General features: G+C 47.7%; 4 protein-coding genes across 12 annotated transcripts in view; 2 read left to right on the forward strand and 2 right to left on the reverse strand.

Annotated features, from left to right (window-relative positions):
• The first annotated feature begins 299 nt into the window (after window positions 1-299).
• Window positions 300-11,581, forward strand: LOC108031581 (jmjC domain-containing histone demethylation protein 1). Of its 4 annotated transcripts, none has more exons than XM_017105147.3 (6): window positions 300-394; window positions 1,355-1,572; window positions 6,241-6,401; window positions 6,641-8,019; window positions 8,081-8,841; window positions 8,901-11,581. In XM_017105147.3, exons 2-6 carry the CDS (start codon window positions 1,438-1,440, stop codon window positions 10,500-10,502), a joined length of 4,038 nt encoding a protein of 1,345 aa, XP_016960636.1. In that variant the 5' UTR covers window positions 300-394; window positions 1,355-1,437; the 3' UTR covers window positions 10,503-11,581. The 4 variants fall into 4 exon arrangements, with proteins under 4 accessions (XP_016960636.1, XP_016960637.1, XP_016960638.1 ...); XM_017105148.3 differs by having other exon boundaries at window positions 309-437; XM_017105149.3 differs by lacking the exon at window positions 300-394 and adding an exon at window positions 453-587.
• Window positions 11,460-13,400, reverse strand: LOC108031582 (protein Red). Its single transcript, XM_017105151.3, has 2 exons — window positions 11,735-13,400; window positions 11,460-11,665 (listed from the first exon to the last, which is right to left on the reverse strand). Exons 1-2 carry the CDS (start codon window positions 13,316-13,318, stop codon window positions 11,576-11,578), a joined length of 1,674 nt encoding a protein of 557 aa, XP_016960640.1. The 5' UTR covers window positions 13,319-13,400; the 3' UTR covers window positions 11,460-11,575.
• Window positions 13,401-13,661: 261 nt separating this feature from the next.
• On the forward strand, window positions 13,662-15,051 carry LOC108031334 (adenosine deaminase-like protein). The gene has a single exon (XM_017104587.3). It carries the CDS (start codon window positions 13,730-13,732, stop codon window positions 14,735-14,737), a length of 1,008 nt encoding a protein of 335 aa, XP_016960076.1. The 5' UTR covers window positions 13,662-13,729; the 3' UTR covers window positions 14,738-15,051.
• A 3,334-nt stretch (window positions 15,052-18,385) lies between these two features.
• The window catches only part of LOC108031335 (maternal protein pumilio), a 182,518-nt gene continuing 177,257 nt past the window's right edge, over window positions 18,386-23,646 (reverse strand). For all 6 annotated transcript variants that reach the window (XM_050889328.1, XM_044091373.2, XM_044091378.2 and 3 more), the window contains 3 exons: window positions 20,435-21,727; window positions 20,203-20,371; window positions 18,386-20,133 (listed from right to left, as the gene is read on the reverse strand). In XM_050889328.1, coding sequence (XP_050745285.1) covers window positions 19,641-20,133; window positions 20,203-20,371; window positions 20,435-21,727 — 1,955 coding nt within the window. In that variant the 3' untranslated portion in view covers window positions 18,386-19,640. The remainder of the gene's footprint in view (window positions 20,134-20,202; window positions 20,372-20,434; window positions 21,728-23,646) is intronic.

Here is a 23,646-nt window from a genome sequence, read left to right on the forward strand (position 1 = left end):
GTATTGCTAAAAATATGTGACCAGAAACAATATAAGAATATATATCGTAAATATATTATATATATAAATATAATGCCACTAGAATTTAATCCCTTGAAAAACATGTTTCTGGTTAATTTTTTTAAATTAATAGTGAAATCGAACAAATTGGCGCGTTCCTCGGAACAATAAAATCACGAAATAGTAATCAGTGATTGATCTCGTGAACGTGGCCATTCATCGAAGCGAATACGGTATTTGGTATTTTTGACGGCGGCGGTCACACTGAGGCAGTGGCGTTTTCCAACGCTCCGGCTGCGGTCATACTGAAGAAAATTTGCAAAAAGGTCGGATCGCAGCGCTGCGGACCGGACTCCGGAGACTTCTCAGCGACTCGCGTACGGAAAAAGTTCGAGTACGTCCGCAAGTGATTCGCCCAAAAAGCCATTGAAATTAGTGTTAGTTTGGTAATTTTGATTTCGGCCAGTGTGTGTGTGACTCTGCGACAGCATAGGGTTGAGTGTTTGCCCGACTGCCCTGCCCTCATGTAGACAGCCCAGCGTATTAATTATAATTAAAATTTACTACATGGCGCAAGCGAAAAGATTGTAAGTCGGGGAACGAGAAGCCGAATCAGAACAAAAGCAGGGCCAAGCGAAAGGCAGAGCCACCACCGCAGAGCCCAAAGCACAGAAATCGCATCCGCGGCGGCGGAAATCTGACAAAAACTAGATACGAGGCGAAGTGCAAATTTAGAATTCTTATTACAAGTTCATGGGAAAGTGGCGAATATACGTGGAGCGTGATAAGTGAGCGTTTTTTGTGTGTTGAATGGCAAAACATCACGTTGACCGATGCACGAAAGAGCGAGCCAGAGCATCCCGAGTACGCATCGCCGAACTCACCACGCTCGCTTGTTTTTCCGCTCTCTGCGGTTCCACCCCCACCTCTCCGTGGGCAGTGGCGTAGCCGCGGGCCACACGGCGGCACACGTGGTGGGGGGCTCCGGCTGCGCCCCCCTGCTCAGGCGAGCCTCTGTACTTGCCGCGTGGTGAGTTTGCCGGCTGGGGCTCTGCTTCGCTTCTGGCTGGTGGGTTTCTTGGGCTCCCAAGCTCCCATGCTGGCAGCTCTCCTTCGCACGCTCATTCGTCGGCCAACCGTGTGTGAGTGCGCTGCTCTGCGTCGCGTGTCGGTCCGCTTGTGAGTGTGGGTGTGTGTGCGTGCGCTGGCCGTTCAATTTGTGTGAAGTAATAAGCGTAATTAGTTTGTTGGTGCGGCGACGACGACGACGGCGACTGCGACTGCAAACTGCTTGAAAAGCGCCACTAAACGTCTGACGCATCATCTTCATCTGCGATTTTCCGTGATTTTCCAGTTGAACCTGGCCAAATAGAGTCCGTCGAGTGGAACCGAAGCGAGCGGCAACAATAAAAAATAGGAGAAAAATAGGAGGCAGCGATGTCCACCGCCGTTGAAACGGGGTCGTCGCCTGCCAAGAGCAACAGCAACAACAACAACAGCAGCGGCGGCAACAACAGCGGCAACAACGGCAATCCCAGTCCCAATGCAAAAGGCGTGCAGCGGCGTCAACTGGTGAGTACTGCCCCGTTCCCCCGTTTCCCCTTTGCCCCCATTTGTGCCCCCTGTTCAGCCCCTATCAATAACCGATAAAGCCACGACAACCTACGGTGGTGCCTCCCTAAGTTGCATTTCCTGCACTTCGGCTGTCGTGGTGAACTATGCCTCAAGTACAGTGAACCTACAGAAGTGCAAGCTGCTGTTAAGTGCAGAGAGATAGATAAAGTACCCGAAGTTCTTTCAATCGAAGTTGTCAAATTACCATTTTCCCCTGCCAGATGTTCACATTTTGGAAGTCTGACTGTCACTTTTTCACCCGTATAGAGTCAAGTGTTTGATGTGATGAAAAGTGAATTTCAAAGTTTACTTAACAAAATACTATTACAATAGTTCTGAGCTCAACAACTACAATAATTTCATGCCTAACCTACCACATTGTCAATCCAAAACGGTTCTGTTAGTGGGCCCACCCCCAAGTGGGTGGTTCGCCATACGGAAGTCCACCTGTAACCGTGATTGATAAGCCCGCCGAGCCCCAATAAGTAGATGATCAGCAAAGAGTGCGAGCGAGAGATAGCAAATCGGTTGTGGAGGCGAACGTAAAGCTCATCATTAATCGGTGGAAATAAAATGCATGCTCACCCAATTGGCCCGCCCCCACCGCCCCGCCTCTTCCACCTTTCTGGGTATTTTCGCCTTTTCCATTTTCCTTTGCGCCCGTTGAGCATTGGAGCTCAACTGAGGCCGCATGACCGAAAGCAATGAGCTTTATTTGCCATATTCGCTGTTTGTTATTCTCTTCTTCTCGCTGTTGTTGCCATTGTTGTTGTTTGCCTCGCATTTCGTTTTCAATTTGCCATTGGGGTATGCGTGCGTGCGCGTGTGTGTGTGTCTGTTGGGGTGCTGGTGGGTTTGTGTGTGGTGTGTTTCTGCCTCGGTTTCTATTCCATATCGTAGATAACAGGGCATTGTTGCGTTGTTGTTGCCCAACATATTTACATAGGCGGCGGAGGGGAGCGAGACGGGAGGTGTGCTGACGTTGACACTGCTCTGCACTGGGAGAAACTCGTTGTAATTTTATGTGTTTTAATTGGCAATAAAAGAAGAAGGTGTTACTTGTCAGTCTTTTTAATTTATCTTAAACCTAACAAATAACAAATTTATTCGCCCAACAAAATAATGATACCTTGCTGCCCTGACCTTTGCTAGATCATGTATTTTTCTGTGTGTGGAAAAGTGATACGTGGGCGTGGGTGACGGGCAGGGGCGGGGGTTTCGCTTCAAGGGGGTGCCTCACAGATTTCATATCGTTGGCCAACTTGCAAAGTTCACGTCCACAGTTCCCTCGGCCTGCGCATTTGATTAGCACCAAAATTGGATCACCAGCTGCCGGCGCTCGTCGCTTTCCGCTCGCTGCGAACGGTGACGAAGAATTCCCGCCCGGCACTTGTCGACGGAATCTCGCTCCCCTCCTGCCACACGCACTATACCCTTTAATTAAGGGGTATACATAAGAGTGTACCTTTTATAAGCGAGTAGTATTAGCCTACTTGGCCGTTTTAATCCCCTGAAAGTGATAGCATATGCTAGGTGTGTAGACTATTAGTCACGATACGCTCAGAATTGAGCTCAAAGGGCAACCAATTACTTTAGAAGACTGCCAAGAGCACAGTTTGTAAATAAATAATGTTTGGTGTCCCACGTTTGTTATATGATTTCGGGGACCCTTTTAAACTTTTTCAGACCTTGACCTTTTATAGAAAAATGTAATAAATCATGGTACTACCCTGCTCTTGCGATAATGATTCAGGTTCGAGGGAAGGGTATCCACCATTCGCCTTACCTACTCAAGAACCACAATCTTAGCCAAATACAAACATTGACATTATCTCTCCGCATAGGATAGTAATTAAATCGGAGTGCAGGGTATATGGGAAGTCGCTAATCTACTCGATTTCCCACCGACTTGTCTATCCATGCATACTGAAGTGGCTCACAGGCGGCGGAGAGCGAAGGCCCATTAAAAATGTATGGATTGCTGGATAGCGAGGTGGCCGGGAGAACTCTCATTACGGTGACTAACGCGGAGAAAAAGAGGGAGCCAGCGGAAGAAGGAGCACCCGGAGCACATGGCAGAGATAAGGGTCCGCAATTAGCACCTTAAATAGAATACATTAGGGTAGCCAGGTGGCCAACTGGCAGGCGGCGCTTGGGTGGTGAGGTGGGGCGAAGGGGCGAAGGTGACGCCACCACAACAAGAATACGAAACCACTTGACTGGATTTGGATTTTGGTTTTCTGTCTTACACGCAACTTTTTATGTGGTTACGGCTGTCGTTCTTTCCCGCTGACACAGAGAGAAAACTATGATATAATTGCTGGTTTAAGACCCAAAATGATAACATTACTGGGTAAAATATGAGACCGGTATTTTTGTTCGGAGTCAGCCTGACGAATTCATTTAAATTTAACTTTATTCACATGTCAAAAGGAACATGCGAGAAATGTAAATATCTTGTTGACCTGCTGCTGGCTTTTTTCTGTGTGCTTTTACGGCTGTCGCTGTGCCTCCTCTCTTACCTGCCGATTGTTAATCGGCCAGACACCAAAACAAGCTTTTCAGCCAAGAGAAAAAACAACAGTAACAACGCCGCGCGCAGCAGCAACAGCGTGGCCACAATGAAAAGTCACTAAAAATCGTTTAGAACATGCCAAACAAGTTTCGACATTTCTGTGGGGCAAGCCGCTTAAAAGGATATGCCACACTCGCACACACTCAAACGGGTACAAACACAAACGAGGGCAGGCGCATCCATGTTTATAGATTTTTCGTTGCAAGCACGCCGCTGCCTACCGCCCTCCGCCCCCCGCCCACTTCAGCCCCCTCTCCGCCCCACTGGCAGCGGCCAAAATAAACTCAAAGCAGGAGGCATGGCAATGCATTTCGTATTTTGTATTTCGTATTCCGAATTTGTTGTTTTTTCTCCGCTCCTTGGAGCAACAGTCTCTCATCTCATCGCATCGCATCGCGGGGATACAAATCTCTCAATCTCTCGGATGCTTTTCCTCTCTGCCGGCGATGCACCACCACCAGTGCAAAAAAAAAACAAAGCATTCGCATGCAAAGTGCATGCGCACTGAAGGGAGACGGCAATAGCGCGGGGTGGGGAGGAGAGCGCAGCAGGTCGTGGTGGACAACTCGAATCCCGTTGCCCTTTGCCAACCAGTGTTGCCACCCCCAGGGGGGTTGATTGAGAAAGCCTACCTTACCAAAACTATAAATAGCCAAATAACGGTGGCTCTCAACACTTTGTTGCTGCGATTACTCAAAGGTTGAGGTGATAAGGCTTGGTAGTAAAGAATCTCATCTAGGGGCTTCCATTTAAATAAAGAAATCTTTAATTTCCCATTGAAGCAGTACATTCGTGTGTTAAAGACTGGCATTTATATACGAGATTAAAAATAAGTAGGTATAGAAACTAATTAGGAAGTGCCCAAGAAATCATATCTCTACATTATTTTATAACTTTTACGCCAGATTGGCTGGGAACATAGAGAAACCGCAAAACGGTTACCATGCGATAATTGCTTGGGGAACCGCCTTGAAACTTATATGCGAAATCCGAATCTGTTGGAAAATGGAAAGCCTTCGGTCAAAACTCATCAACGGTTGTCAAAATTATGTGACGACTTCAAATCCAACCTAAGACAATTGTATTATTATTGAATACTTTAAATGTCCCAAAATATACGTCTTATTTCGACTGTTCAGTGGAAATAAAATGTACTAGCAGTGCGGTCGAAAATTGTCGAATGAAAAAAAGTGAGCTTAGCATGTTGCTTAAATAGATTTTTGCTTGGGAGAGCTAGTCCAAACTCTCCCACTTGGCAGCTCTCTTTAAATTCGTTTGCCTCTCTGGTTTCTCTCTCAGTGGGTGCCCTCTCTAATTACGTTCGTTAGTCTTATCCGATAGTCAATCTCAGAGGCAACAATTTGAACCCATTTGGCACCACCAGGTGATTAATAAATCAATCAAAATAAGCTGCCTTGTTTATGATTTTAGATCTTTTTATTTTCATTACAAGTCAAATTAATTTGTTTACTAATTTAAACAGTAGGCATACATCAATTTTTGTTTTAAAACATGCAAATAATTCTTAATGCATTCCTTATATTACAACAATCGATACGATCTTGTCTCTTAACTTAAAATAAAGGTATTTGTAAAGGTAGTCCAAGAGGTACAAAAGTATTTAACATGCTGAAAGATACTGATCTTCTGTCTAAAATTGATTTTTTGCTACTTAAAATCTATTTGACCCTTGGGAGTATGTGATTTGTCATTTCCTTAAAGAGAATGTATTTTTCAAAACCCCATTTTTGAAAGAGATGCGATAGTTTTTATAGATACTGACATCCCTATCGGCAAACAAATGAAAACGAAATTGCAGAGGCGGGAGAGTCCTCCAAGCGAAGGGAGAAAGTGAAGACGCGGGTCGCTGAGAGAGTGAGCGGGTGGGTCCGGACTCCGGAGAGCCAATCACTGTGGTGAAGAGAGGAGCAAGTGAATCATTGTGATGGCGTCAGCAGAGTCGCTGGCAGAGGCAGCGGCAGAGTCGGTATATTTTTAGGCCTTCTGGCAGTCACTCAACCTGACTCTCTTCCCTCTCTCTCTCCTTGTAGCGCGAGAGGAAGCAGCGCAAGCTCTACCTGGAGGAATGGACCCTGGGCGACGAGGATGGCGAGGGAACGCGCGGATTCAGCGTCGCCGAGAAGCTCGAATCTTCGAAGTTCGCACAGGCCGGAATGGTGCGCGAGATGCGCGGATGCGATCTCACCGTGGCGTAAGTATCTCAAGCTACGCAGTATTTATCGCTTGCTAATCGGCGGTGATTATCGGTTGCTATTCAACGGATATGCTCTGCTTTGTTTTATGACCTACATTAACTGACGGAAGCAGTAAAGCAACTAAAATAAGATGGTGGTGGCTAATTAAATACTTATACCTATTTTAATCGCTAAGAAATATTACTTTTAATGTAAACTTGTAACGCATTATTGATTTCCCCCTGCTTCCACATAGATTCCTGCAACAGCACGGCTTCAACATCCCTCTGTTGTTTCGGGACAAGGCTGGTTTGGGCCTACGCATGCCCGATCCTCAAGAATTCACCGTGAATGACGTGCGACTGTGCGTGGGTTCGAGGCGACTGCTCGACGTCATGGACGTGAACACGCAGAAGAATCTACAGATGACCATGAAGGAGTGGCAGCAGTACTACGACAGTCCGCAGAAGGATCGCCTGCTGAACGTGATTTCGCTGGAGTTCTCGCACACCCGCCTGGACAGGTTCGTCCAGAGTCCGGAGATCGTGCGCCAGATCGACTGGGTGGACGTGGTGTGGCCCAAGCAGCTGAAGGACGCCCAGCGGGAGGGCACCAACCTGCTGGGCGGCATGATGTACCCCAAGGTGCAGAAGTACTGCCTCATGTCGGTGAAGAACTGCTACACGGACTTCCACATTGACTTCGGCGGCACCTCCGTGTGGTATCATATCTTGAGGGGGAGCAAAGTATTCTGGCTGATCCCGCCCACCGACCGCAATCTTCAGTTGTACGAGAAGTGGGTGCTCTCGGGCAAGCAGGCGGATGTCTTCTTCGGCGACACCGTGGAAAAGTGCGCCCGAGTCTATTTGACTGCGGGAAACACCTTCTTCATACCCACTGGCTGGATTCACGCAGTCTACACGCCCACGCAATCCCTCGTATTTGGCGGGAACTTCCTGCACTCCTTCGGCATTGTTAAGCAGCTGAAGACAGCCAGTGTGGAGGACAGTACGAAGGTGCCCCAGAAGTTCCGATACCCCTTCTTCACGGAGATGCTGTGGTACGTCCTGGCGCGCTACGTTCACACGCTGCTGGGACACTCCCACCTGGAGGGTGAGGCCTCGTTGAGCGAGGAGGAAATGGCTGCCCGCCCGCACACCCACCTCACACACCACGAGCTCTTCGGCCTCAAGGAGATCGTGATGTATCTGTACGATCTGCCGCCGCAGAAGAAGAACGTTCCCAGTTTAGTCCTGGATCCCGTGGCCCTGATCAAGGATGTTCGATCGCTAGTGGAACGGCACTGCAAGGATCAGCAAGATCTGGCCATCACTGGCATGTCAGTGCTGAAATCTCCACCTGGATCGCAGCCGCCCTTCTTGCTGTACGATCGCACACGGGTTAAGCAGGAGATAAAGCAGGAAATTGCGCGCAAAAACGCCGAGGTTATCCGGGAGCAACAGCAATTGGAGGCGGGCAGGGCCAGGGAGGCCGAGTCGGACACATCTCAGTCCACTGGAGTGGGATCTGCAATAGGAATGGGGGCTGGAATCGAGTACAGCAATGGGGTGATGAAGAAGGAGCAATTGGAGAATGGTTCTGGAGCAGCAGTTGGCGGAAACGGAACCCAGCCAGGTGCGTTAATTGATTGCAGTTTATTTCGCCTAGAATCATCAATTATTTTTTTACTTTACAGAGGCCACCTTTGTCCTGCCCACCGATACGCTCAAGTATCGCCCACCCAAGAAAATGCATTTGGCCACCGCTTTGGTGGCAGCTGCCGCCAGTAGTAGCGGTGGCTCTGGAGGATTGGGAAGCTCGGTTGGAGGAGGCGGAGGATCTGCAGTCGTGGGAAGCAGCCATAGTCCCACCGGTGGAGGAGTTGGACCTGCTCCGGGAGCCATCAGTGTCATTGCCACCAGCTCAAGCTACAGTGAAGGTGGAGCAGTTGGAGGAGCTCTGAACATGGACAGCTGTCATTCTCCAGGGGATGGTGGTGCCAAATTGTCGCCGAATCTGACTGGCACCGGCCAACCACGTCGGCGCCGGACGCGCTGCAAGAATTGCGCCGCCTGCCAGCGCTCCGACTGCGGCACCTGTCCCTTCTGCATGGACATGGTTAAGTTCGGTGGCCCCGGCAGGGCCAAGCAGACGTGCATGATGCGACAGTGTCTGTCGCCCATGCTGCCAGTCACGGCGCAGTGCGTCTACTGCCACCTAGATGGCTGGCGCCAGACACCAGTCTCGCCACAGACCAAGCAACTGGCTTCCGCCGATGGACCGTCGGCCCTGATGGAGTGCTCCGTGTGCTACGAAATAGCCCACCCGGACTGTGCTCTCTCCCAGTTGGATGGCACAGAGGACGCGGCGGATGCCAAGGGTATTGTAAATGAGGATCTGCCCAACAGCTGGGAGTGCCCGAGCTGCTGTCGCTCTGGGAAAAATTATGACTACAAGGTGAGAACTAGGATTTAGACATGTGAGCCTTACTAATCTTAATAAATCTTATTCTATAGCCCCGTCACTTCCGAGCCCGTCAGAAGTCGTCCGAGGTGCGGCGTGTTTCCGTTTCCCATGGCCCAGGAGGCAGTGGCGATGGCCACGCGGAGGGAAACCCACTGCTGCCGCCCCCGGTGGGCCAGTACAATGACTTTGTCTTCACCAGTGAGTCGGAGATGGAAACCGGCACGGCCAGCGGCCACATGACGCACTGGAAGCACGGCATGAAGCGCCATCACCAGCTGGAAGTTAAAACGGAGCGGAACAACAGCTGCGACACCCCATCGCCAGGAATCTCACCCAATGCTGGCGATTCCAAAGTGGGCAAGCGGCGCAAGAGCGACGACGGAACTAGCGTCAGTAGCAGCATGCACGAGAGTAATGACGCCCCATGCGGCTCCTCGGCGGAGGGAGCCGGAGGAGCAGGAACCGCCAATGTGTCCACCAATCAGTGGAGCGGCAGTGGCGGAGGAAGTGGCTCCCGCAAGAAGAACTCCATAAGATCCCAGCTGGCGCAGCAAATGCTGAACTCGTCGACGCGAGTGCTGAAGAAACCGCAGTATGTGGTGCGTCCGGCTAGTGGCGCAGGCTCCTCTTCGTCCAGTGGAAATGGAGGCAGTGCATCCGCCACCAATGGTATCAGCAATGGCAGCAATCAAAGCGGCGCCAATTCCAGTGGAGGTGGCAACGGCGAGCGGGGAACCAATAATGGAGGATTAAGCGGCTCGAATGGCTTGGGAAATCAACACCACAGTTCTGGTCAAAATCTGGCACTGGATCCCACCGTGCTGAAGATCATTTTCCGATATCTTCCGCAGGACACGCTGGTCACCTGCTGTTCGGTGTGCAAGGTGTGGTCCAATGCGGCCGTTGACCCCGATTTGTGGAAGAAGATGAACTGCTCCGAGCACAAGATGTCAGCCTCACTTTTGACGGCGATTGTGCGCAGGCAGCCGGAGCATTTGATCCTGGACTGGACACAAATTGCCAAGCGGCAGCTGGCGTGGCTGGTGGCTCGCCTGCCGGCGCTCAAGAATCTCTCGCTGCAGAACTGCCCCATCCAGGCAGTGTTGGCCCTGCACACCTGCCTTTGTCCACCGCTCCAAACTCTGGATCTCAGCTTTGTGAGGGGTCTCAACGATGCTGCCGTGAGGGACATCCTCTCCCCGCCCAAGGACTCGCGGCCTGGGTTGAGTGACTCGAAGACGCGACTAAGGGATCTCAAAGTGCTGAAGCTGGCGGGCACGGACATCTCCGATGTGGCAGTGCGCTACATCACGCAGTCGCTGCCGTACTTGCGGCACTTGGATCTCTCCTCCTGCCAGAGGATCACGGATGCGGGCGTGGCGCAAATAGGAACCTCCACCACAGCCACTGCCCGACTCACGGAGCTGAATCTGAGCGCCTGCAGGCTCGTTTCCGAGAACGCTCTGGAGCACCTGGCCAAGTGCGATGGGCTCATCTGGCTGGATCTGCGTCACGTTCCCCAAGTCAGCACCCAGTCGGTGATCCGCTTTGCTAGCAACTCCAAGCACGACCTGTGCGTCAGAGACATCAAGCTGGTGGAGCGGAGGCGCAGGAACTCGATGACAGTGGCCAGGAGCTGGCACCACGACTGAGCAACTGGCTGCTGGAGGAGGCCCCATAAATCTTAATCGTATGCACTAAGCCCCCGACCCTCATACCATGAATCCTCGCCGGAATGCAAGCCAAAGAGAGTCGTCGGGCCCTGTGCACTGCGTGTGGTTATGTTCTTAAAAGCTAAGCTAGTCAGCTTCTGATTTTCCGATTTTTCCGAGTGGGTCTTGCTGCCCAAAGGTCACTGAAAAGGATGTTTGGCGGCATCCGAAATATGCAAACGTTCTTCACCTCGCTATCTGACCAGCCCATTATCTATATGTCTGTAAATCTATTCAGGATAGAAAGTTTCCGAGAATCTCATTCCCAAGAATATTAAAACTTAGCTGAAGGAATCTTTAGAACGGGAAAATGTTGCAATATTTTAGGGACTAAAAAGGAATATTGCGATTTTCCAATTTTCCTTTAACGTTCTTGTTTTCTCCGTCTTTGCTAACCGCATCGGGCAGTGTAAAGGGCTGAGCTTCGGTCTTTCCGAAGTGAGATGGCAGCCATCCTCTCCAAACCCCTTTTCTACACGTAGCCACGACCCCCACACTCGGACTTAGCGTAGTGATTAAGATTAGCATTCCCGCGATGGTAATTACATGTAATCAGTGTCATATATTTAAGTTGCAGGAGAGTTGCACTTTAGAGAGCAGCACTAGGTGCACCCATCCAGCTTAAGTAGATCCAGCTCGCACAGCAACCAAGAATCACATGCAGTGCGTTTCGGGACTGTAAGCGCAATGCAAGCAAACGATGAACCCGATTTTATTTGACTGTCTAACCCCTTTTAAACTTACCCAAAATTTGGCCTTACTCAATGCAATTAGAGCGTGCGTCTTACAGTTCTGAATCCCACTGTACCAGCGCTAACGCCGCACATAGTCGATAAGTCAACCTGCCAAGCTCCCTAAGACCCGACCCTCCCACTCCAGTAGCAGTTAAAATAGTGATAACGTTGCTAAAATATATATTTGAGAGTACGTAAGGATAATACAAGTACGCGCATACTTATATTTAATGTTTTACAGAACTACATTACAAATATAGAATAATGTTTAAAAACGGCCTAGTACTTTGCTGATTTGTATTCGGGTTCATCGCCTCCACCGCCGCCACCTCCTCCGTCCTTGGGCAGTTTTCGCTTTTGAATGATTGTCTGGAAGGATAAAAGAAAATATTAAAATGTGTTTTCTGAGTGATGGTTGATCATGGTTCATCTACACACCTGGATCTTCTGCCACTCCCTGTCCAGCTCGGCCTTCTCGTTCTTCTCCGTCTTGTTCTTACGCGTCTTCCGGCCGTCTTGCATCTTCACGCCGTACTGGAAGGCGGCCTTAGGCAGCGCCTCCTTGGTGCTCATGTAGTCGGAGTACTCCTCCTGCGTGTCAAAGTCCCAGCGACCAATGGGGCCCTTCTTGTTGCCCAGATCCATCTTGGTGTAGTCCACCTCATCGTCCGAATCGTCGATGGCGTCGTTCATCTCCTCCAGTCCCGGATAGCACTCGGCATAGCCCTCGGGTTCGGCGAATCGTGAGGCCATGGCCTTCGATATCTTGGGAGGAGGAGGAATACTGGAAATCAGGGGCTCTTCGGCGGCCTCGGGCGGACCATCGCCAAAGTAGGAGGCAGCTGGTTTTCCGGTATCCTGGCGATTTCGATCCCCTCGCGTGGCGGTGGGTTGATAGTCCCCAACATCGTCGTAGATGCTATCGCCCAAGGGTGCAGTTTTTCCCTCCTTATTGGAGGAAGTGGAGGTGGCGTGCCGACTGGTGCCACCACTGCTGGACGATCCCCGAATGTTCTCCACCTCCTTCTCGTAAAATAGCGGCTTGTCCTTGTCGCGCTTCTTGTTCTTCTTGTTGCGACCACCGGCACGCAGATAGCTCAGGATTTGCGACAGCTTGTTGATCACAATGTCATTGGTGGTCAGCGTGGCCACATCCTCCCGTGCCACCGGCACCTCGAACTTTGAGCGCTTCAGTGTAGTGGGAATATCCGATTCACCCAGCTCATCGTCCAGATCGATAACGTAGGCCATCCGTCCTGGTGCAAAGAGCTCATTGCGAGGCACCTCTTTGGATCGCCGTGCCTGGACTAGGTTGTAAATGTTGCGGGCCAGTGGACCGTTGATAGCATTGATGTCCTCCGACTCCCGACGCTCTGCTTCCAGTTGCTCGGCGGCGGCAGCTGCTTCGGCCAGCTTCTCTCTGGCCACGGCGGCGGCTATCTCCTCCTCCTCCGCCTCCTTCGAGTGCAGCTCGGAGCGCACCTTCTGCAGCAGGGCGTAATCGAGACCCTTCACCAAATGCGTATGCTGGATGTCACCGCCCAAGAACTTGGACTCCTGAATGATGCGTCTCCTTCGCTCCTGGGCATCGATACCGGATTTCATATCCGGAGCAACGGCTCGGTAGGCATTGGTGCTACTTCCGTGGCCGGGCGTGCTCACGTTCACGTAGTCCGGATTGGCGCCATCGCGACGTTCTCGTGCGCGGTCCCTGTACTTCTCCGACAGTTCCAGCAGCTTCACATCCTCCTGCTTCTTGAGTGCCGCATAGAAGTTCTTCTTCTTGCGCCGCAGATCGTTCCGCTCGCTGCTGCTCTGGCCCTTCTTCTTTTCGCCGCTCGATCCTGTCGAGCCGGGGGCGGTAGAAGGCGTGGCAAAGGTGGCCGTGGCCAGGGATCCTCCACCGGAAGTGCTGCTTGTGCCAGAACCAGGAGGCGGAGCGCGGGGCGTGGCCAACAGCTTGCGGAAGTCATCGTTTGTTAGTCGAACAGAGGGCGGTGCTTCCAAGTGGGCATCCGACATGGTGCAGCAGTTTCCAGGAAAATTCGCAGAGAAAATCTATATTTACAAACTGTGCTTCTTCTTTCCTCCCCACGCCAGGGTTGCCAGGCTACAGGTGAGTTGTGTGTTATCGATTGTTGGTCCAGCTGAGGGCGATATCATACTCAAGGCGTTCAAAAATCTAGCTATTTTCTCGCCAAATCTAGCTAGGTTTTAAAAAATCAAATAAAATTCAATTAAATTTGAATAAAAACTAAAAAAAATACTTAATTTAATATTAAAATGTTTGTCGTGATATACCTAACAAAAATTAAATTAAAAATTACGATCACGTTTAGCCTTTTTATAGTCAAAGCTAAAATCTTCCCAGCACTGATGGCACACTGTTGTGATAAGAATCCGATCAATGGTATAATTATTGCTTAACTGAAAATGCAAGAATTTCTGAAAGCACTTCCCAAAGTAGAGCTTCATGCTCACCTCAACGGCTCCCTGGGCATCGAAAGTCTGCGTGCTCTTGGCCAGCATGTGTATGGATCCAACTCCCAGAAATTTTTGGAGCTGAGCGCGCTTCGATTTCAAAAGGATTTGGATGCATGTTTCGAGACCTTTAAGTTTATCCACGAGCTGACCTCCACAGCCGAGGGTCTACGATTCGCCACAGAGCTGGCAGTGCGGGACTTCGCCCAGGATAACGTGCAGTATGTGGAACTGAGGACTACTCCCAAGGAGAACGAGAACTATTCTCGCCGAGATTACCTGCAGATCGTGATCGATGCGATCGAGAAAGCAAAGGAAAAGTATCCGCAAATACTAGTCAAACTTCTTCCCTCTATAAATCGAGCGGAGCCGGTGGCAGTGGCTGAGGAGACCGTTTCTCTGGCTGTGGAGTTGGCCCAATCCCATCCAGGTCTTATCTTAGGCATAGATCTGAGCGGTAATCCAGCTCGTGGAAGCTTCTCCGAGTTTGCTCCCATCCTCGCCAAGGCTCGCGAAAAGGGTCTTAAACTAGCCATTCACTGTGCGGAGATCGACAATCCTGCAGAGGTCAAGGAAATGCTGCAGTTTGGAATGTCCCGCTGCGGACATGGCACTTTTCTGACCCCCGAGGATATTATCCAGCTCAAACAGCGAAACATACCCATCGAATGCTGCCTGACGAGCAACGTTAAATCGGGAACAGTGCCCAATCTGGAGGAGCATCACCTGAAAAGGATAATGGAGGCGGATGCACCTAAGGTTATTTGCACGGACGACAGCGGAATATTTGACACTACCTTGACGCAGGAGCTTCTGCTGGCCGCAGAAACTTTTGGACTAACACGAGAGCAATGCATTAAACTGACACTGGAGGCAGTGCATCACTCGTTCGCCAGCGACCAGGACAAAAAGGAGATGGAGGAAAAGGTGGCTAAATACGTAGCCACCTTGGCAACATAAGTGATAGAGAAGGCATCCCATTTGACAACCGATTATAGTACTCCGCTACTACTATTACTAATTCTGATTCTGATTTTCCGCCCTTGTGTATTTATTTTTTTTAAGTAAATATAGCTATGTATGTTGAATCTCTGCCTTCGAACTTAATCTCTTGAAAATGTAGTTTCCAAGAACAAATGTTCCGTTTTTAATATCATTCTTTTTATTCAATATGTAGAAGTATTTAGTTACAAGTTTTTCATTAGTTATGTTCATCCGTCGTACGTACATATGTGGCTAATAGGTTATTATGCATTTCTTTTCTTTCTCTTTTAATATCATTCTTAATTGAATTCAAGTTCATTTATTATATGATCTTCTCGATTCTGCTTTTCTGTGTGGCTTATTTGGGGGTTTAGGCTTTCAAAATACAATGGAGTACAAGCATTGGTCAATAGCGGGCTTCTTAACTGCGTCGAAGTGAAGTGGACGATCGAAATCTAAAGAAATACCTTTTGGAATTTGAAAAACAGTTTGAAAGTGAATTCCTCGAATCGAGTTCTTCTTTAAAGTAGGACCATCCACTTACCAAAACCTGGAGAAGTTGTTTGCCTGCCTGGTATTCCCTATATACAGTTTCAGAGGCGTAGTCAAGGGGGTTTTGGGAGTTAAGCGTTCCTTCCTCCCAGGTGACCACTGGCGCAAAACATTGTGCTAAAAAGTTTGCCACACAAAATTGTTCTGAAAACCCCTTCAATCAAAACCTGACTACGCCACTGCACAGATTAACTATATTTGTAATGCTTAGTTAGTTTTATGCTTTTCTACATGAGTTTTACTACTGTATCCAGTTCGTCGTTTAAGTCGTGCTTACAAGGAACGACCAACTTAGGAGTTTATGGTGTCTATTTATATCGTATAGAACTTGAGAGCTCATTACAAATCTATATATTTATATGAAGGTTTACATTTCTACAATTTGGAAAAATTCTACTAGTTGAAAATGGTATGGTATGGATTTTGCTGTTGTATTCGACTTCATTTAGGACTTTGGGCATAAGGTTTTGGTATTCTTCACTTGAAGTATGTATAATTTTGTTAAAATTTACGGCCTGATAAAAGTATAGCTTGCCAAGGCTGATAAAAAAATATGTCTTGTTTACTTACTGGCTCATTATAAAAGTCGATCATTTCTTGGGTATACATATCATATAGACAGCTAGACTGTTCGTATATAAAAAATGCGCCGTATAAAATGCCTCGAACTTTGCGCTCACTTTTGGTTGTGCCATTTTCTGTGGTTTCGGAAGGGCTATAGGTTGTGGTAAGTGTATATTATTTATCTATTTTTGTTTACTTTATTTTCAATTTAATGCTATGCCCTTTAATTGCAGCATGCCGTATTAATATCAATTTTGATTTCAGATTTGTAGTTATCGCAGCCTTCCATTGAAGCCAATTAGTTGAAACTATGTGTGAGTGTGTGCAGTTTGTGGTGGAGGAGAGAAAATCGAATGGGTCGAATTGAGAAATAAAACGTTTGCTTTTTGCTACATAATAAACTTGTTTTATTTTTTTCACAAAGAAATTAGCATTAATCGTATTTTGTATAATAATAATAAACATAAAAGTCTAATGCATAGTTAAATCAAATGCTCGAATGCAATGCTGTCCAAATTTTTAGTCATATAACTTGTGCCAATCGCTCGCCGTTTACAAAACTAAAACAATCGCTCTGTTTGTATACTTGAATTCCTCCGTGTGTTCGAGTGTGTAACTACAAAATATTCTCGTAATTAATTAATTACTGTATATTTATATTTATATGTATGTATATGCTTTAATATATATTTATAATTATTTATAATTTATAGTTTTACTTGACGCCAGCTCCAGCACATGCATGCCTTTAAATTTCCGCCTTCCGTCGCTCTGTCCTTCTTACTTTTTACAACAAATTACAAATGGTTTTTATTTTTCCAGTATTGGGCTTAATTTCTTTTGTTTGTTTTTACAATTAAGTCTGCGAAAAATCCAAACAACTTGCAGCCGGATTTTATTTTTTGCTATTTTGCAGTTTCCACATGCCCGACCTTGTTTTTGGCCTTTGGCATAGAAAAAATGCTTGCTCGTTTCGCTTCGCTAGACGACGTTTACAAGTTTACAGGGAGTTCGCGTACAATTTAGGTTATACTGTTTACAATTGTGGTTGTTAAATGTTGCTTGGCTTCTGTTTTAATTGGAATTCGCTTTATGTTTTTAGTTTTCGACTTGTATACCAAGTGTCTTACATGCGTGCAAAAAATTGTTACTGTAAAAACTGGGCGTGTGTAGAATACGCCAGCTTACGTGTAAATTTCACTGTGCCACAGCACGTCCGCTACTCTACACATGTATTTTACATATACATCATTACATCGTACATCATTACATCGTTACATCATTTTTAAAAACGTTGCCTCACGTCAAGTTCAAAACTAAGTGTAGTACATAACTCTATATGCGTGTAAATATGTATGTTTAAATATATATATATATTTATAGGGATTCGCTGGCTTACACTAACTACTACAGCTAAGCAGCTCGCTGTGTCCTGTGTGTGTGTAGGTGTTCTTGTGTTTTTTGTGAGTGTTAGTGTGTGTGTGGGTGTCCTGTGTATTTTACACGTCAAATTTACACGGCGTGTAGCAATGTGTTTAGTCTACAGAAAGCATCTCTACTTGCATTGTTCACTCCGTATCGATCCGATACGATCCGATCGAACTCGAGACTCCTAAATACAATGTTCATCTATGGATTATTTAAATTAAAATTATCAGTGCATTGCGCTCTAGAGACAGGCAGTTGACAAGTTAATAACTAAAAATACCAAACAAATAATACCGAGCCCTGCTTGCGCCGTCGCTTGAAATGCGCTCACTTGTACAGAGGCAGGATAATACGGGTGTGCGGATGCATGGGTTGTTCGGAACGAGGGATGAGGGATCATGGGATGTACGTTATGTGTTGCGGGGGGGAAATGTACAGAAAATTACAAATGTTCAATGACTGGTATCCTTTGCTTGTTATATACAAAATACGACAACGACGACGACGGTGACGACGACAACAACATACAACGACACGACAACGAATTTGTGTGTACAAAAATATGCATAATACACTTTACATTGATCTCCAAAAAATTGTTTTACATTGGATTTTTGTGTGTTTCGACGAAACCGACAAAAAAGTCTAAATTCGTTTTTCTTACCATCTCTCGTTTTCAGTATTTTCAGTATTTTAGTATTTGGAATAAGGCGTCGCGAAGTAATCTAAATTTATATCAAAAATGTACAAAATTCTTCTTGGTATTGTTACTTTTTACAATATTCGTTCGTATGTATACATATACAATTTTTGTTTGCAATTTACAAGTGTTTCGATGACGTTTTAAAACAATTTTTTATACACTTACGTGAGGGGAAGGGCTAATTATTCAAAGCGAATGCATTTCAAGCTTCGCAGGGAGCAACAAGCGCTTTCTGTCTAACATAACAAGGGTAACTCTCCACCTGATTTCGCTCAGTGTGAGCAGTCGAGAAAGCATAATGTCGATTTTAAATCATAAATTTACATATACATATATCATACATTAAGGTGGGCTAGCAAACGTAAAAGTGTGTCGGATAATTTTGGAAAAAATAGGTTTATTTTGATGGTTATAGTTTTAAAATCCAATCATTATCAGTGGGGCTTACTTGGCTAACAGGTTCGTTTAGCTGGCGCCCCACCCACCGAAGTACTTGCTGATCATCGGTGGGCGGACGCCGGCTAATATGTATAAAATTATAAATACATGCGTGCAGTTTAGAATAGAATATGTATGAGTTACTTGCGACTTAAAAAAAATTTACAAAATATAGTATGTATACATTTTACAGTGAAACATTTGAAAATTACATGGTTTACATGGTTTGTTGTTGGGTTTTTTTATACAAAATTTTTACATAGTGCAAAAGCAACGTGAATGGGCTGAAGAGTCGTTCATTGTGTGTGTGTGGGTGTAGGCGTAGGCTCCGAGTGTGCGTGAGGGGGCGTGGCGTGTCTCGTGTGTCTCTGTTTTCATTGTGTTTCCGGTAGCTGCTGGCTCCAAAAACAGTATTACTCTACATTCTACACTAAGTGTGGCTTCTGCTGTCATCCCTCTCGTTTTTAATTATGTATGTATATTTGAAATGGTTCCTCCTCTGTCTGCACTTATAAATTCTAGGCGTATCCATGCAGCCCTTCTGCAGCTCCTCTACATTCTACATGCTTCATTCTCCTTTCCTCAGCTCGCCGGCTCTTCAGTTGTCCTCTTATTAATTTACAGTCGAAACATTAATCATTTACAGATAGACTTGCTATATAATCATTAATTTATACAAAGTTATTACAACGAAAATCTACGCAGACAAAATGGTTTTCTTCACATTTAACTTTACATTCAGTTTTCATTTTTGCGACTTTTAACGCCTTTTTTGTTTGTTGTTCCTCCTCATCTCTGTGAGTTCTGTGTTTCTTTTTTACATTTTAATTATGCGAGCGCATTGTACAAATATTTTGAAATCTTCTTTCGTGAGAGTGTTATTACATTTTGTTCGTAAAAATACAAATTTGTTTTAGCTTTAGATCTCAAGCTGTTTTGCCTTCTAGCTGGCCAGCGTTTTTCCTTTTTGTTTTTCTAGCTTGGCGCATGTGTGTGTTTTGTTTTCACTTTACAAATCTTCGAGAGCAGATTCTCCATCGAACGCTGCTTTTTCAATAAATTAGTTTACATTTATATGTATTTTTTATGCATAGCTCTACAGCTCCTAAAAACTAGTCTGCGATTCGAGAAGAAAGTTTCCTTTGACTGCCTGGTTTTATTTGTTTACTTTATTTACTCTCCTATATTCGCCCCTTACAGCACAACGTTGGTCGGGGGTCCAATGGGACCCAGACCGCTGTTGACGGCTCCCGAGACCACCGAGGACGAGGACTCGGAGGCATCCGGGGAAGGGGGCTCAACAAGCATGGCGCTGCCGTTCTCCTGCACCGAGCAAATGGTGGGTGAGGCCAGGCTGTTGGTGGTGCTGGTGGTGGTGGTGCTGCTGCCACTGGTGCATGCTGTGGCCGATGACGAACTGGCTCCACTGCCGCTGACTGCCACCGCTGACGAGGATGCAGGCACTCCGCCGGCTCCTCCTGTGCCCACCGTTATGGGATTGGTTATCTTCATGTAGTACTTCTCCAACTTGGCGTTGATGTGCTTGCCGTAGGTGTACTTGCGCAAGGCGGCCATGTGGGGCCGGATCTTGGTCATTAGCTTCTTGAGCTGCGTCGGCTCCGAAACATCAATCATCTTCTGGACCACATAGTTGGCATACTGATCCTTCATCATCACGTGCAACGCGCTGTGTAGGTGCAAACACAAAATGTGATTAGTTAAAGTGGATGCTTGAGTTTATTTACGTTTCACTCACTTGTCGTTAAAGGTGCAGACCTCGTCTATAAGACCAGTGCGTTCGCCACGTGTGGCATGGGTAACGCATTTCTCTACCACATTCGAAGCGAATTTGTGCTGCGACAGCACAAGCACCTTGCCGCGCACGCTGTTTATCAGAATGGACTTGTCCTCCTGCTTGCCGTGCTCTGAAAATACCAAGATCAAGGTTAATAAATTCTAAATGAGCATGTGTTCAATGATTCACTTACCAAGCACATGCTGAATGACATAGTTGCCGTATTGGTCCTGGATCAACTGCTCGGTGTGCTCGTGCAGCTCGTCCAGAATGGGCGTGGTCTGTTCGGCGGTGCAGTGTTCGAGGATCCGCTGGATCACCCGGCAGCCGTAGGGATGGGTGCTCAGCGAGTAAACCTGCCCCTTGAACGCATTGATGATGAACTGCAGGGCCACCGGATCCACGCACTCGATGCACTTCTGCACCACATGGTTGCCATTCTGATCCTTGACGCACTTCAGCACATGTCCGTCCAGTTCGTGGACGATCTCCTGCTGCTGCTCCGGCGAGATGCTCTCCAGGGCCTTTTGAATCACCCGGCAGCCGTACATTTGCAGCGCCAGCTGCAGCACATGACCCTTGACCTGCATGCCCAGCGTGTTCTTCTGCTCGGGAGTGCCGAACTCAAAGAACTTCTGGATGACATAGTTGCCAAAGACATCGGTCATCAGGCTATAGGCTGCAGCAAGGATCTCGCTGAATACCATCTGCTTCTCGGCCGCCGTTGCGCGCTCCAACTTCTGCTGGATGAACCGCGAGCCGTGCTGATCCTGCGAGAACTCCACAATGTGGTTGACGAGATCGCGTAGCTGGAGATTGGGGTACCGCTGGTTGCGGAAATCCTCGAGTAGGCGAGATCTGCCCGGCTGTGGGGCGCCGCCCACGCCGCCGCCGGCTGCCGCTGCCACCGCCGCCGCTGCCGCTGCTGTGGCGGCCACCTGTCGCGAGTTGGCCGCCGCTGCTGCTGCCGCCGCCACTGCCGCGGCTGCGCTACCCGGAATGGCCAGGGGATTCGAGAAGAGCGAGCTATTGGACCCGAACATATTGTTGGCGGCCGCTGCCACTGCTGCCTGAGCAGCTGCCGCAGTAGCGGGCAGACCCACAGCGGCCAGCTGTTGCTGCTGCTGTTGTTGCTGCTGCTGCCGCTGGCGGGATTCGGCTCCGGGTGCCCGACTGCCCAGGAGGCAGGATTGCGCCGACGGCGGCGGTGTGAGTGGAGCGCCCAGCGGACTGGCCGAGGCATTGCCTGCTCCGAGGGCTCCGTAGGCTCCGCTGGCCGCTCCCGACATCGCTCCCGGCCACTTGCCACGCGCTGCAGCGGCTGCTGCGGCCGCTGCTGCTGCCTGGGCCACTGTGCTGTTCACCGCATTGGCGGCTGCTGCCACACCGCTGCTGGTGTAGTCCATCGCCGAGGGGCTGAAGGCGGAGGTGCTGCGGTCGAAGGAGTCGCGGCGACCCGTCAACGAGCTTGTGTTCAAGGCAAGACCTGGAAAATGTAGGAAAGCAAGTGCATTTGTTAGAGGTTTAGTATAATGTATCATTTACTGTAATTATTAATTTAAAACGAAAAGGGGTTTGAAAGGACCTTTAAAAAATGGTTTAGGTGCTTACAAGTATGCAGTAAATGACGCATGGTCGTCTTTCTAAATCAATATAATGTTGCATATACACCCAAAAATGGCGATTTTAGAATCTGAAGTTCGGTTTTTTTTACATACAATTATTTTGTGGCAATATATAAAGGCATCTAAACAAGACAAGCTGCATTTGCAGTACATACGAGTTCCTAAACTTAAAGTTTATTTAACTGAGGAGTTCCAACATAGTTTAGTTACTATTGCAATTTCCTAAGATCTAGTGCATCGCAATCTGCAGCAGTGACAAAAAATGATTGTCACTGCTAATGGAAAATCGAAGGCCCGTAAAGTTGGCTGCACTTTAAATTTACTCTACATCCCTCGGTGGGATATCAACCGGATGTAGCTGGCCCAGATATAAAACTCTGACGCAACTGTACCCATTATCCTTGCCCGTAGCCGTTTGCCGCTGTGTAATTAATCGAGAGAAGCGAGCGGAGGCGACTTTGATGCGCCTGTAAAACTTAATTGCCCGCTTCGAGGCGCAGCTGTTGGCTTAGTTTTAGTCACTTGGCCATTTGGCATTTGCAATGCAGAGGATAGATGTCTCTTTCCCCTTTCCTCCCCAGCTGGGGGATCTTTCCCAGAGCCCAGTTCTTAGTCCCCAAACCCCCACATTCATCTCTCTAAGCCATAATGTACAGCATTAATGGTCTGCGCACATGAGGCTGCTGGTGCCGACTCTGGCTCGCCTGCAATCTCCACAGGATATGTAAAAGGATACAAGTGGGCGGAAACAATAAGTGGATGTGACTGGGAGGCAGAAGGAGAGGCAGCAGACGCCGACGACGACGGTGCCAACTTGATTGATGTTGTAATCTGTCACTGGCATTTGATTTGCCATCTAGGCGGGGAGAGCGGAGGGAAAGCGAGACTTTGAGAGATTTGCAGGCATCTCATCTCGTATTCCCTGCCTCCAATGGTCCGGATATGTGCTATTCGGCGAAAAGCGAAAGTTCCCATTGCATACAGGGTATAATAAATTCCTAGGCAACCCCAATCGTTCACTAGATTTTTACTACACCTTGGCGAACTGCAAATGAAATGCTCAAATTCATATTGAGGGGCTGGCCAAAATGCAGTAAACGTGGCCCGAACACATTAAGTTATTTAAGTCCTAATGCAACAACAGCTGCGCGAAAGGGTTGCGAAATTCCCAGCTGCCTTCAGGTGAATGGGTGGGTGGCTTAGGGTGGACTAGGGTGGTTGCAAGCACTCTCTCGAGGGTTTTCCGGGTTTCCCGGGGAAACGGAAATGGCGTGGCGAGTAAGGCGAGTTGTAAATGTCAACACAGTGTGCGCAATTTGTTGACCGAGTTATTAAGCAATTTGTTGAAAGTTGCGGAATGGTGTTGGTAAATAATATACAATGTTGTTGTTTGTTGTTCTGAAAACTAAAGTGGAGCAGTGTTAGCAGGTGTACGCCTGAAATCGATGGTTAAAGCAGGGCATTTTCCCTGACTACATTTTCGAGGAAATGCAAGCTTTTACCTAGATTATGAGAGTGGCATTTAAAGAAGGTACTCCTAGAGTAAAGTATCATATTAACTTATTTACATAATCTTTTTGAGCTCCAAGGATACCACTTCTGATAGTTAAAGCTCTTAGCAATTTTCCGGCAATTAAAGTGCGGCAGTGTTTCCGTTACTTTGAAGCCGCGCTCTAGCACTAATTACATTTCGTATAATGCCCCTTAAACCGTTTTTTCATAGCCTACTTAACAGCGCTCACAAAGTTGCCCGCGCCGAGAATAGTTTTCCCAGCCACCC

Source organism: Drosophila biarmipes, chromosome 3R (assembly GCF_025231255.1).
Source record: "Drosophila biarmipes strain raj3 chromosome 3R, RU_DBia_V1.1, whole genome shotgun sequence".
Taxonomy (NCBI): domain Eukaryota; kingdom Metazoa; phylum Arthropoda; class Insecta; order Diptera; family Drosophilidae; genus Drosophila; species Drosophila biarmipes.